Raw genomic sequence first — 14,960 nt, 5'->3', positions numbered from 1 at the left:
ATCAGCTAATGGAGAAAATGTCAAAGTATTTTTGAAGTCTCCAATTTATTCCAGTAAATACATTCAGTTGAACTGAAATAATAAATAATAAATCAACTAAACTTAGTTTCATGCTTCATCTTTTTTCAAAAGGCTGCCTGAAAAACAGTTATCTTTGGATGTATAAGCTATTGACAGCTGCAGTCAAACTACTAGGTGATAACAAAGAACCTAGTTAAAGAGAGATCTTGCATATGGGCCTGACTATTCCTGTTACACGCTCTTCCACAGCTCTTTCCACATATTTCAGTCTTGCACATTTGAAGTAATGGCAGATCAATAGCTGCCTCTTAATATCTTATAAAAAAAGGCAGTTTGGGCTTCAAACTGGAAGACTACCTCTAAAAGGCATCAGGAGACAAAAATATGCTTATTGAAGGGTACTGTGGATGTTGAAAACTAAACTAGTACATCAAGGCAAAACAGCTTCAAAGTAGTAAAATGTGATTTCCTTCTTTCCTATTGGACCCCAAACAAGTATTTAAATCTCCATAACTGTTGTATTTGATTGCAACCTTGGTGAAAGAGAAAAAATAGAATGAAGAAGTCTGAATAATAGAATAGATTCACTGAAGAAAAAAAACCAAACACCAAAACCCCTAACTTCAGTAATTTAGTACAGACAATAATTTTGAAATTTCCTGTGCCAAAAGAAAGATGGATGGCTTTCTACAGAGCCACTAATTCATAACAAAATGTCAGGGATGTCAAACCTAATGTCCTGAAACAGTAAAGAAACATTTCTAAGATTCTAAATGCAGTGAGGTATTGGTGGCTTTTGAAATTTAACGTATCATTCACAGTCCTCCAGAGATTTCTCTTTCCTTTTACTCTATTTCAGTAAGAAATTAATATGAACTACAGTTTAACTCTAAACACAAAACCAACACATCAGCCTATATCCACAATTTAACTAAATAACTTACCGAAGTCTGGCTAGAACAACCTGAAGAAAATTTAGGACCATACTCAGTTCAGCTCCTCGACAAGCAGGCAGCAGCATAGTAAAGCCATCATTTAGCAACTTCTCCTCAGAAAGGCTCAAATAGCAGCTGGTCTCAAACACTTCTTGGACACCATCAATGTAGGTTGAAAGTAGAGTCCAGAGGTTTTGTTTCTGTGTGTAGTCATTTTTGGTTACTAAAAACTCCTTTGCCTTCTCACGGAAAGCATTTGAGAGTTTCTCAGCTAGGACACTAATGTCCATGTTCTTCTCAACATAAATCAAAAGGAAAGCAAAATGTCCTCTCCAGATGAGCGCTCTCTGAGACACCGTGATGGAAGGTGGAGTCAGGAAATCCAGGAGATCCAACACTCGACTCACTATATCTTCTGTCTCTGCAACAATTGCCAGCATGAGGAATAGGTTAAAAAAGTTCTGCAGCCCCGCTTCTGTCAGCTCTTGCATTCTTCTCCGATGGAACTTGGAATATATTCTGCGTTAAAAAAACAAACCAAACAAACCAGGAAACAAAGTTTCTTAAAGTATGCAATTTGTTTATCTGCTTGATACACTAAAATTATATTTTCATGCTTTTATTTTACAGTTATCCTCTTCCAATAACAACTTTTAAATATCCTCTTTTCCCACCCCTCTTCTACTCTTTTGGCTAATGGAACAAACATGCTGTTTCATTTTCTGCTCCCAATACAAGGTACGCATTAAGAGTTTTCAACCCCAGGTAAAGCCTAACCTTTCTCACTTATCCAACCTCTAATACAAAGTTGAGCACAATATTATGAGCAGCCTCTCTACGTTGTTGTGTGACAGGTGTCCTCCATACCATGCCTTCACATCAATCAAATTTAGCCCATGAGGGGTACTAGGAAATGAAGTTGCCAAGTGGCATCTCTTAGCAGCAGCAAACAATTCTGTACCCCAACTTCTTCCCTAGAAACTCCCTTATTTCCATGTGGCAGAAAGAAAATTCCAAGATGACCAGCAACCCTCCTTCCTTTAGCTACTGATTTCTGTTCTTATGTTATACTCCCATAGCTGCTGCGATCAAAGGCTCCCCTACATAACCATCACTGCAGTATAAGGGAGAGGAAGATTTCTGATGGAAAGCTCCTTTTCTCCACAGTGCTTCACCGAAGTCTGTACCGACCTGTATTGCACACCTACTGTATGGACTGCAGACTACCAGTTTTGGGAGAAAACAGGGAAAGTGAGGCGGTGGGGAGAGAAACCTCTCCCCAGCAGGACAATGTTAAACTTCAAGCTGTATTGCTTATATGAAAGTGCTCAAGTCATGCATAGATGATGGTGAGAAGCACCGCTACTTTGCAACTTTAAAGTGGTTGACAAAAAGCAGAAAGCTTTTACATAGGTGTCTTTTCTGTGACCTTTGCTCAGACCCGAACTTTTAAATAAATGTCACCATTCCTATGACAGAGGAATGTGATGAAAACATCTTGCTTTTTGATTTGTGCGTTTAAAACCTCGGGTATATCCTTCACCTTTAATTTAAAGTAAGTTCCACATACAGTAGTAGTTAAGCATCCATAAATGCTGTTTCCCTATTCTGTCACCTGGAAAAATAGTTGGAAATGATGCCGAGGTTATCAAATCTAGCCACCAAAAATTAAAGCAAATCCAATTAATGTTGTTTAGTAGTAAATTACTACTGACAGGCATTTACGTTCTTCATGCATCAATTAATGCTTGGTTAGCTGCTGAAAACAGAGTTCATCCCAAAATCATAGCTGTAGGCTGTTAAATTTTGCTACTTGTGTAATTGATTTATTCAAGGTAGAAATGATGAATACTGGTTGAGCAGAGTGACACAGTGTATGCTGTGTATTTTATTCCCCCTCTTAAATTAGGGAAAGTAACAAGCTATAATAGCACAAAAATGTAAGTATAATTTGTTTTCAGTAAAAACAGAGCAGGCTAATTAAAATTACTAACTAAAGCAAGACAGTGATTCAGCATCCAACAACATATTTGTTTTTATGTAGTTGCAGTAATCTTTAAGCCTGAACTGTTACTGACTGTAACAACTCATGAAGTGTACATAGACATATTTTCCCTTTCTGATAGCCAAGATAACCCCTTTTTTTCTTGGAAGAAACATACCACATAGCTTTGTAAGGTGTGCATACACATGTGCATTTTTTTATATATTATTTGCATACAAAAACATTTAATTAATACTTCATAAAATTTTAATGAATTCTATTATGTATTAATAAAATCTTAAAAAATCAAAACAAAAACCCAAATCAAAACTAATTCTAAATCTTCTATGTCTGATAAAAAAAAAAATTTAAGCTGACAGCACCTTTAATGATCAGTACAATCTCACTACTTTAATAAAAATTTAAGGATTCAGTAAGTATATAAATCATCAGGATTTTGATTTAGAGTATATATATATATATATGTGTGTGTGTGTTACGGTTTTTCATATCATGCCTGACCATACCTCTTAATTAGTATGTTTCAAAATTAAATGAAAAATTAAAACCCTCACAAAAAAAAATATTGAGAAATTTTGGAAACCATGAAAAAGAAAATGGTAATATAAATGAAATTGCAGGCCTAGCAAGAACCAGTCTGCATGTTCTTGGACACCACATGGCTTACATGCAGCTCAAACAGAATTTCTGTGCTTTAATTACATTACCTGTCTGGCAATAGGGTTGTACCACTGCATAGGTTGCCAGTGTACCAAATTCCTGGCCTGTGGGACCAAGTAAATCATCACAGGCTATGGATGCCAAGCTGATTCTTGGACCCAGCTCTTGGACCCTGTCACAGCCTCAGCTGGCAACAGAAGCTTCAGGGAACAACTGTCTTCTTCAAATTATGAATCACCCTGGATCCCTCATCCCCTTTACTTTCTCATGAGCACAGCACCCCCCCTTGCTTTGGTATGTGGCTGGAAGGGCCATGCAGTTTGACTTCACTAGACCTCTTACAACATAAGACAAACTAAATAGCAGCCATACCGTCCTTTAATTTGTTTCCAAGGATGCACACCACTGTTCTCTGCCTCTTCTTTCATCATCCGTGCCAAAATGCTGAGAAAAATGAGGTAACTGTTGCTGGACTCATACAGGGTGGGAATCTGCTGTTCACAACAGCAACTTTTCACCAACTCAAGCATTGACAAAGAAGTTTTACTAACACTTGCCAGACCTTTCAGACCAAGCCAAGGAACAGTAAAGCAACTGTTCTAAAAAACAAATGAAAGCAGAAAAGATAAGTAACAATAAATGTTAATATTCCAAAGGCAATAAGATGCAATCCTTCACACGAAAGGACATGTTCCTACCACAACTCAAAAAATAAAAATGCATTGTAACTATGTGCAAAGCGTTTTTACAAGATCTTAAAATCACTAGTCCTGATGAAAAATAAGAGTAAAAAAATATAATAATTCATTCTATTGCAACATAATATAATGGACCATAACATATATTTAAACATGATTTCTTAAATAAATATAGCAAATTTAGGGATACTGCCATTGACTAGACACTCTTACAAAAGTGTAGCAATCAAGCTTGGCTAGAAGAGAATCAGAATTAATTGCTAAAAATTGAGGACTGTCCACATACAATTCTACATTTTTATATATTCATCTGCTTACCAGGTTCTTGCTGTAATAATCCCAGAGAATGGTGACAATAGATAGGTTCAAGTCCCAGAAGCTACACAAAGTCAAACAGCACTGAAGATGCATTCGTAAGTGTTCCTCTAACACACCAGTCTTGAAAAAAGGAATAAAAAGTTTGTTGTAGGAGGGAAGCATCACCTTGTCTACATGTAAACCCAATGCTACCAGACTGTAAGAATAATTTCCTAATATAAACATTATTTTTAATTATATAATGTCAAGTAAATTCACCTTCTAATATGAGCAATGAACTAGAAGATAAAAGCTGACAATTGCATCCCGCAATCCAGCCAATATAATAGTTCATCATGCCCCATTTCAGATGTCCACAGAGTTGTAGACACATTAAGGTAACAGCCAACTCAACATTGTGAGCCTAAGTTGAAACATGACTGCATGGTACAGAACCTCACAAAACAGTAAATGGGGCAGTAGCTATACTGAATGTACGAATCAGCTGAACGCTTAAGCCCTTCTGTCACGTAAGTCCAAAGGAAAGCTCATCCACCACTGATACAGAGGGAAGGTATAATTATCTGAGAGCTCATGTTTCTCTTTATAATATTCCAAACAGGAGGATCTTTTCTTTCTGAATCATGCTCCTTCCCAAACTTCTGTGACACGGCTATACTGCTAACATCCCAGACAACTCTAAATCAAGGGCAAGTAAGTCTCTGAACATTGGGCAGGGGGAACCAGACAAAAACCTTCCCACACCACACTTTTTGTATTCATCAGTTCCAAATTTTGCACACAAAGGGAAGAAGGCTCACAGGAAAGAATAGGAAATTCCAAACAATTTGAACACAGGGAACCATTCAGGTTGTAACTGTGGGATACTGAGAGCAGGATTCGTCTCATCCAGCTTTTGATGTCAGCAAAACTGGACTTGCATTGGAGCTAGGATATTAAGAGCTCCATGCTCAGACTGAAATCATGTGTTTAATCCAGCCTATTTTAGACATCTACTTTAGGATAGTAAGTATAGGATGACAAGCCCTGGAAGGGCTTTACTGTCTCCACTGACTACAAAAGTAGTTTAGTGGACCAGCTTGTGTGTAGTTGTCTTAAGGGAAGACTTTTACACATGTAAGTCTAAAACATCTCTGGGATAGTAGCAAACTTGTCCTGTCACAAGAGAAACCCCCGACCTACTTCTAGCTTTCAAATACATCCAAACACTAAACAGGCCTGGAATTTCTAACAGAATAAAATAAGCTAAAGAGAAATAAAAGGGGTAAGAAAGATAAAAAAGATACAGGATGAGTTTTATGACTCAAAGTCATAGCCCAAGGAAGGGGAATGAAGGAAAACATGCCTTAGATAAATATTGGGAAGTTATATCCTTCAGTTCCAATTACAGTGCTAGGTCCTGAATTACTTCCCAAGCTCACCCAGCTCAGAAAACACTTGAATTAAAAATCACTGATGCCAGGTGATGGAAAAAAGACTGCATTAGGTTGTGTTGGGTTTTGTTGGGGGTTTTTTTGTTTGTCTGGGGGGTTGTTTGATTGGTTGTTGCTGTTTTAAAATACTCTTTCATTAGGTACCTGTTACTGGAAGAGCATGAGTTCTGCTCTTACCCAAAATGCTTCTTCTTACCGCTTACTAAGTCTCAGACCTGCTTTTCTTCCCGTTTTCAATGCTACACAAAGGAATTATAATTCATGAACTTATCTCTACCTGGCTATATATTTATGTGGAAAACATTATTTGCTACACTTTCTCAGACCACTGTAAACAATTACACCAATCATCTACAATAACTTCTAATCATGTCTGCCTTCTCATGAACAATTAACGTAGGACATTTGGCTTCTGCAGTGGTATATTTCTAAAACAACTTTAAAACTGAAAAGGCATTTTCAGTTGTCATAGAAAATTATATAATTGAGACTATGTATAATAACATATGAAAAACACTGAAATAGAACAGAAACCCTTCAAGAGAGACTCATTAAAAGATGTACAAAGTAACAGTTCAAATAAAAATGCCTACAAATGGAAGGTGAGCCTCAAATATTGTTTTTATATACGACATAACAGTAACTATTAAACCAGTAGTCTTCCCAAAATAACAATTTTATACAAAAAAAAGACAGAACTGCAGCCATTTTCAACAGCTGCTTTTTTTTATGAATAAAAGTAAGAGTCTTGATATAAAACAAAAAACTGCAGCTGAACATATCTATTTCTCTAGAGAGATCTACCCAGTTATGAAAGATGTAAAAAAAACAAAAAAACAAACCAAAACACACACCCTTTAGAAAGAGAATGCTTAAAGCTGTAATTTGTCCATAGGATTATGTTTAGGATCTAATTCAACAAACAATGACTGCTTCAGTTAAATTAATTCAATAATAAGCATGGTATTGTGAGCAGCTTCAATTTCAACCATTATTTATCTGTCCAACAACAGTTTTAGAACAGTTTCCAAAACCAAGATAGTACTGAAGGCTTCATCTCAAATTTAATATGAAAGAGTTCTCCAGACTTCAAATATCCCTGGGATTAATGGATTCCTCATTGCTCTTTTGCTTAAAATGGTCTCTTGCACTGCTGGAAATACTATCAGAACTCTTGAGGTAGTCAGCTTTTAATTTATCGCAGAAGGGAAGAACAGCAGATACTATCAAAATGATAGTACTATCTAAACACAACATTTTTCTCTTATGACCTCCTACTGTAGGAACAAAATTGGTTTCCTAGAACTCCAACAAATACTTCTGTATCTCTTTTAGAGTAGAATTAAACAAAAAAATATAGTGAAGGTATAACAAAATTGAGGCAGAAATGAAACAACATGAAGTATTTCTTTTCTAAAATTAGAAGACTAATAAGACAGACTGCTATTAGTTCTTATGAACAAAAAAGCTTTTGATTCTCACTTACAATAAAACTTTGTAAACAAAAATTCATCTTATACTGACAATCCATAAATTTAGTCAGTTTGATGTTGCCTAGTATACAAATAAAGCTATGTTAATATTCCTAGTACAACAATTTCATTTTGTAGTACAAATAGAATTGTAAACCAGCTCTACTTTTGTCATTAGCCCAGTAACAGAAATCCAAATTACAACAGAAGTAGGGAATACCTCATGCAACTAGTTACCCCATAAATGTCCTTTTTTGTGATACAGATGGGATATCTTTCACATGAACAATTGTCTTCAACTCTATCCATCAAGAATTATAAAAGAGAACAGTTTCTGGGTGAGAACTGTTTGAAGCTGAAAGGATATATCCAAAGAAGCAGCACTCTACACTTGCCCAGGTATACATTACTGCTCATATCTTTTATTTACAGCTCACAAATAGAGTATTTTTCCTTCTCATCTTCATTGGTCTCCTAACCTGAATACTACCTTCACATCTTTTCCTTGCTCAGAAGCAGGCTGACTATAACCTTATGAAGAAGTAGTTCCTACCTGGAGACCGGGTACTGGAGCACCCCTCTGCCACCTTCTCCTGGACATAGAACACCTTCCTCAAGAAGTCTTTATTGCCCCCAAAATCAGGCATATGCTAGATGAAGGTGGCTCAGACTCTCTGCTGCCTGCATGAGGGCTGCCCTCTCTGTGTTGGGGATCACTAAACTCAACAGTTTTACCGAAACTACCAAAATGCTGCAGGTTTAACACTGGTTAGTCATTTTTGCATCCCAATACTTAGCTGTCCTAAGGAGTTAAAGCTAACTCCAGCTTCTGGTGAGTCATCAAAGGTGACCATTCTTGTCTCTGCTTTTGTGATGCTCCCTTACCCTCAAAATCTATGTCTGCAACAGCACCTATTAAGTCAACTTTTCACAACATAGAAATTGAAACTCACATGAAGAGAAATTAACAGTTACTGGTAGGACAAAGATTATCAATTTACATTACAAATGTATGATCTGCACCTTTTTCAGATGCTTTTGAACACAAAAAACTATGCACACTTGATTTCATCTCCATTTTCCCCCCATCCTTTGTATATTCCCATTTTCCTTCTGAGCATGCATAGTCTACAAGCTTTTGAAGTTAGGAAGCAACAAGCACAAGTGGATTATGAAGTTGATGGACATACTATGTACTAAACATGATTAGTTTTTAAGCTCCCACTTCATATAAAAATGAAGTTTCTAACCACCAATTTCTGCCCTCTCTTGCAAATGAGTGATATGGCACTATCATTTCTTCTAACTTACTTTGCACAGCTATTACTGTCCATCTCTAGTATAGATAACAGAGGGTATATACTGAAAAGAATGACTTGGGTAGGATTTACTAAGAAACTCAAGCCAAGTGTTAGTGAGCAGTATCATCAATACTGTCCCGTTGTTCATTCAAAGAGTACTGGTCTCCCTTTTGCTTCTTCCTGCTTCTCCATGTTCCATTTCATTATTGACTTCTTGATATCTCATTGTGCTTCTCATTTGTACATTTTCTGGTCTCAAAAATACTCATCAGCAGATACTTCAGAGATACAAAAGGATAAGATAAAAGGTAAGAGTGGCCACATGAGGCTGCCAGATCAACAGAGGAGATGGACATGTGTACTGGTAAAAGAAAATCTCTTTCCTAGACACTGTCAAGAAGGCTGGTGTGCAGGGATAGAAAGCATGATGCATTTTTTTAATAAAAGTACCTGCATGCACTCGTGCATGCACATATAGGGACTAATGCTCTCCAAGGAGCATTTCCTACAAGCAGGTAACTCCATAATGCAAGAAAAAATAATGAACACACAAAAAAAACCCTAGATGGTTCCTTAGACAGTTGGTAATAGTTGCAAACATATCCTTGGCAAATGAGGGTTTGTTTTAATTCCAACAGTGGTTGCCTTTGGAAATTAAAACAGGTATTTGCCTCATATTACTGTGTCATGATTGACTCATTATTCAAATCTTCTAAACTTGGCCACCTAGCTGCCTTTCTAAACTATCTACAATTCAATACCTGTTTAACAGAAGCATCAAAAAGCTATATATTTTACATATATTCAACTTCAGAGTAATCTTTTTTCAAAATAATAAACATTCACAAGAGGAATATTTTGAAGAAAAATGTAACTACAAGTGTCTTAGGGTTTCTCAGGTTGCTGACATACAGAAGATGCAATGCAGTGAGGTGGCTAATAAGCTACTCACAGTTTTTATGCCTCTTATCTCATCTAAATCTCTCCAGTTTCTCTCACAGAATGGGTAAGCATCTAATAAGTAATGTCATCATTGTAGTTTTAATGTATATGCACAGTGTGCGTATTCAGTTATACACCATGAAATCACTGAAACAGAGTTAACCTTTTAAGCTGAAAGACTACATAAACAAATGTTAGCGTTTATGTATACCATAATTTTTCAATTTTTTAATACCCTATCTATTGTTTCAACTATCCTAACAACTACAAAGTATCTTTTTGTAAAAACTGTAGTTGTAACAAGTATTGTTCCACACTCCAGCTTCAACCACAGCTGTTGCTACTGCATGAGCAAGGCAGTAATAATAAAAAAGCCTGATTCCTCTTCTGCTTTCAACAACAGAACTTTGCAGGATTTTTTTTTATTTCATCCGAGACCAAATACAAAAATAAACATGTTTATTCTCATCTTAAGTGTACACAAATTAAAGAAATTATTTTATAGGTGTTGCTGATACAGCATTTGCAATTTGTACCATGCAACTTCAGAACAAATTTACAAAGCTGCAATGTAACATTTAAAAACGTGATGAACAGCATATTTAAAAGCATTTTAAAAGGAGGTCAATTCTGACCTCTGGGCCATGAAGCATTGCATTAACAGTTCTGCAGAAAGAAAAATGATAAGGTATGAAATGAGTGCTCAGAAACTAGAACCTTATCAGTAAGAGTTTGATTCAAGCCTGTAAGACAAATTGCTCAGCAAGGCAAGTCACCTTCCCGCTGTGATGAGGATATAGCTGAATTTTCAATGCAACTGACTATCTCCCTCATCATGTCTCCTCAACTTGATATCCTTACATTCAATATCTGGTTTACATTTTCTAAGCATCCCTTTCTTATTCTGAATACATCTTGTCTGAGTAGCCATATACCTACCTTTCCAGGATAATTATCTTTTTCCTTTATCTGACAATTTAGCATCAAGCAAAACAACTTTAAAGCAAGTGTAACTGCTAACAAGGAGGGAACTGTATACTGCCATAGTTCAACTACGTCAAGGATGTTCATTTACCTGTGATAAAAAACACTAGAATTCCAAAAATACACTTTAGTTGGACTTCATTTCATGCACTGTCTTTTCCTGAAAGCATCCCTGACACTTTCCTTGTTCATTATTTCTTCCTTTACACACTTACTTGAGCATCAGTGGATTTTTTAAGGAGTTCTTCCACAAATTTCCAATTGGATTCCTTCTGTTTCTGAAAAAATAATGATTATCAGCATGAAACAGCATTTGTATTCCTCACAGGAATCATTATGTAATAACATGAAAATAAACAGGCAAGAGATTTCCAGAAATATTTCATGACAACATATTGTAGTCATCACCAAAAAGAGCTTTTTTGTTTTATGAATGTAATGGATACCTGTCCTAAAAATTAGGCCTCAAAACAAAATAAAGACCCAAAAATAAAGAGTATGCTATTTAAAGTGGTTTAAGTGACTCATTTGCGATCCCAACCTTCACTTCTAGTAAAGAGGCAAAACAATCAGGCATTTTTGATTAGTACAAGCAGTAAGCATGTCTTACAATTAACATTCTGTAAAAAGGAGATATAAGAGGTAAGAAGGAGGAAAAGGTACAATCTCACCTTTTCTTGTTTTTTCCTTTTCAATGAAAAGGACCACTTGTAACTCATTTTTCCCAGGCCAAACATTAAGGATTGTTTTGGCCAATTCGGTAAGGAGTTGGCCAGATAGTAATGGCCTATATAGATAGAAAAAAATACAGGGTAGGACAAATATGGCCCATAATTCATATTCCTCAGCTGGGGAAGACAGGTGACTATCCATTTGAATCAACTAGACCATGCTAGTGAAGTATAAGAATTGCATGGCAAAGTAGATTAAAAAGGAAGAGGAAAAATATATATATATATTTAGGCAAAGTGGGAAAGAAAAGGGTAGAAGGTTTTGCAGCTAAGGCTGTTTCCCAGGAAAAAAGTAAAAGACAACAAAGCCAACATACTTAGAATTCTAGGAGGTCTAAAAATCATCTCATACTCAGCCATGTATATAGCTTGTGTAGATAACTAGATATGTGAACATAGTACTTTCATCATTGTCCTGTCTTACTCATTCCCTCCACTGTCACAACTGTTAAGCCTTGTAAATTATTCTGCAGGTATCTGTCCTTTAAATGTCTGTATAGAGCTTACAATAAAAAGCATCTTATGCTTTGGTAATTGAAATAGAACTACTTTCCAGCAGCAAAACCCTCATGCCCCATCCTCCTCTGCTACTGACTACACTACTTAATGCCATGACTTAGTGATAATTCTACACAGAACTCCAGCGATAACCAAGAGAATTTTAAAGATGAACTCTTTAAAAAGATGCACTAATACTTATGTAACACAATTTGACTGCTTGGTGGCTTTACATTTTTGCATGACAAGAAAGAGAACTCTGAAAGATTGCCGATAGTAGCAAGTCACAGTCTGTAGACTGTTTATGGAACAAATATGAATGAAAGGACAGATCTGCAGAAAGTTACACTAAAGCTGCGATTTCACAATTCAGGAACTTGAGCAGTATCAATTAATCCTGCCCTCACAGCTGTAGCATGCCACTGCTCAGTTGTTCCGATACCCCTGTTTGTGGGACACAGTGTGAACCAGATCAGTGAACCGACCCAGAGCTTTAGGAGAGAAAGAAAGAATGAAAAATGGATGAGGGCCTGACCTAGATTCTAGAATAGGAACACAATTGTGCCAGAACAGCAGAGGGCATATCATGCCTATGGTGGTAAACAGGACTTCTTAAGCTGTTATTGATGCCAAAGCTTTTGTATCAAGAAACCAGAGCTAGCATCCTGTCAGAAGGAGAGGCCACTGCATCAGCAAGTAGCCAAGGAGTAAAGGCAGCACTTCAATGAGTAAAACCCAGGAAGTGCACCATCAGCATTCCCAGACAGTTCTGGCTAGTATTTACATCAGATTTTTATTTTGACTGCTGTATTTTAGAGCTTGATGTTATGTGAATACCTATACACTGGCACGGTCCTACTGCAGACTCCAAGTAAAGCTAATCAACTGCTCAAAAGCCCTATTTATCAGAGATGATTAGATATTAGAGAGTCATGCTAAATGGCTATGAGACCTCTGAACGTGGATCAGCCTGCTCAGAACATGCTTTTAGCACTCCCATAGTCCAAGGGCACATGATTTATATAAAAGATGTTTATTGTCAAAGTTCCAGCTCATCTGCAGTATGCAGATCACCTTACAAGATCCTGGAGTAATCAAGGGCAAACTCCTGACACCAATGGGAATTGATTACAAGAGTGCACCCAGGTTCAGCCCAAACTCAGAAAAGAATGACACCTGCTGCACTGCTTTTTTTTTAAGCCTCAATTGTCTCTCTCAACAGACTTGTTTCCTTCAAATCCCACTAAATTTACATCCTAACAAGTATTCCCTATGTAGAATCTACACCTCTTACTCCAAACCTGCTGGCTTACAACATTCTTCTCCCACCCCCAAAAGACTCCTAAAATCAAAAGAACCTGGAGACCTTACAGTGCATAAAATTGCTGCTAAAACCAAAGCCTTGAGCTGAGACCCTCTGAGTTCGCAGGAAGAAACTTTTGCAAGGGCTAACAGCTGACTACCTGGAAGACCCATACTAGGCTTCTCAGCTGGAAGTCCATGTTTGCATATCTTGCCATATAGTCATTTCAGATTATTCAAAGGCAAGAATTCTTAGCCCCAAGTAATTCTGCCTATATTTCCCTAGCCCATAGTATATTGAAATTGACCACTACAATGTTCAGAAGTAGCAAATTTTCTCATCAGGTCCCATTCGGTTTTTAAATGTACAAATCCTGCTTTTCAGAAGAGTGAAGTGGGACCTGAATAGGGGGTTATGGAAGAGACATGTACTACCCAACCCTCAGAACAGAGTCTCTAAGAAACCTGGCCCAAAATTTTCTAGTTTAAAAAATTGGTTTCATGTGTATGAAATATGTATTCAATATATATGAATCACTGCATATTTGAAATTACATTATATGAGCTAAAGGGGAAAAAATAAAAAGAAGGAAGTCTGAAACCTATTTAGAATTTTAAAAGCTTCCACAATAACCTCAAGGCCATGCAGACCACATTAAAAAATTGAAAATCTTCCACAGATGACATAGGCTTAGAGGCAATTTTTGCTACAGAGCGCATGAATAACCATCATTATGACACATCACCCTCCCACTTCTGATCACAGTTAATTAAAAGAAAGCCTGTGTCATGAAGCTATCGCATCAGATGTTTAACCAACAAAACAGGACTACATTGAGCCCTGATGTAATTCCACTGACTTCACAAATTTATATCATGGACTATTTTATCTTATAATGTTCAAAGAATGTTTGAGGCTATAATTCAGGGGGGAGGGAACCTAAAAAAAATGGATACCATCAACTATCTATGACAAATTACATTCTTGTGGTGTGTGAAAAGGAACTCTTGTTACTGATAGATTTTTTTGTAAGCACCCATGGCACTTAAGAGAACATGGATCCCTGGACAAACTCAGAGTCACACTCAGAGAAAGGCGAGGCACAGCTAACAGTTTGGATATAAAGACTACCGGAAACATCAAGAGGAGCATGCACAGGATGTTCTTGTGATTTACAAATCGAGACTTGGAAATTACCTTCTCCCAGGTGTGCTCTAAGGAAAAAATATTATTTAATCTTGGGCAAATCACTTCCTGTCACTGTGTCTCAGATTCCTACTTTAAAATAAGAACAACAGGAAACCTTTTTTCCATTCTACATCTGTTTGGCTTATTTAAATAATATAGTGCCTGAGGCAAAAAATAATCTCTCACGAGGCTAAATACATAGTATGTATCGTTATGAGAGACAGGAAAAAAATCCAATGATCAAAGCAAACAGTATCACTGCATTTTCATTAGGGCATAAAATATAAGAAACACAGGATAAATGTCTGCTTCACACTGGTTTCGTTATTCCCAGGTTGAATACACTTTTCTCTCCATCTAAGTTCCTCTAATAAGCAGGGAGTGCAGTAATTCTATCTTCCCAATGTCCCTCTGAAATACACTATGGACTGTGGTCCTCCCCCACCGCTGTAGTAATGGGGCAAAAGCAAG

General features: G+C 36.8%; 1 protein-coding gene across 1 annotated transcript in view; it reads right to left on the bottom strand.

The window, feature by feature from the left end:
- MMS22L (MMS22 like, DNA repair protein) overlaps nucleotides 1–14,960 on the bottom strand; it is a 96,298-nt gene that overhangs the window by 60,270 nt on the left and 21,068 nt on the right. The window contains exons 10-13 of the mRNA XM_075708116.1: nucleotides 10,985–11,047; nucleotides 4,638–4,757; nucleotides 3,994–4,220; nucleotides 966–1,475 (exon numbers count right to left, since the gene is read on the bottom strand). Of these exons, the coding sequence (XP_075564231.1) occupies nucleotides 966–1,475; nucleotides 3,994–4,220; nucleotides 4,638–4,757; nucleotides 10,985–11,047 (920 nt within the window). The remainder of the gene's footprint in view (nucleotides 1–965; nucleotides 1,476–3,993; nucleotides 4,221–4,637; nucleotides 4,758–10,984; nucleotides 11,048–14,960) is intronic.

Source organism: Pelecanus crispus, chromosome 3, assembly GCF_030463565.1.
Source record: "Pelecanus crispus isolate bPelCri1 chromosome 3, bPelCri1.pri, whole genome shotgun sequence".
Taxonomy (NCBI): Eukaryota; Metazoa; Chordata; class Aves; order Pelecaniformes; family Pelecanidae; genus Pelecanus; species Pelecanus crispus.
This window is presented reverse-complemented; position numbering and strand designations above follow the sequence as displayed.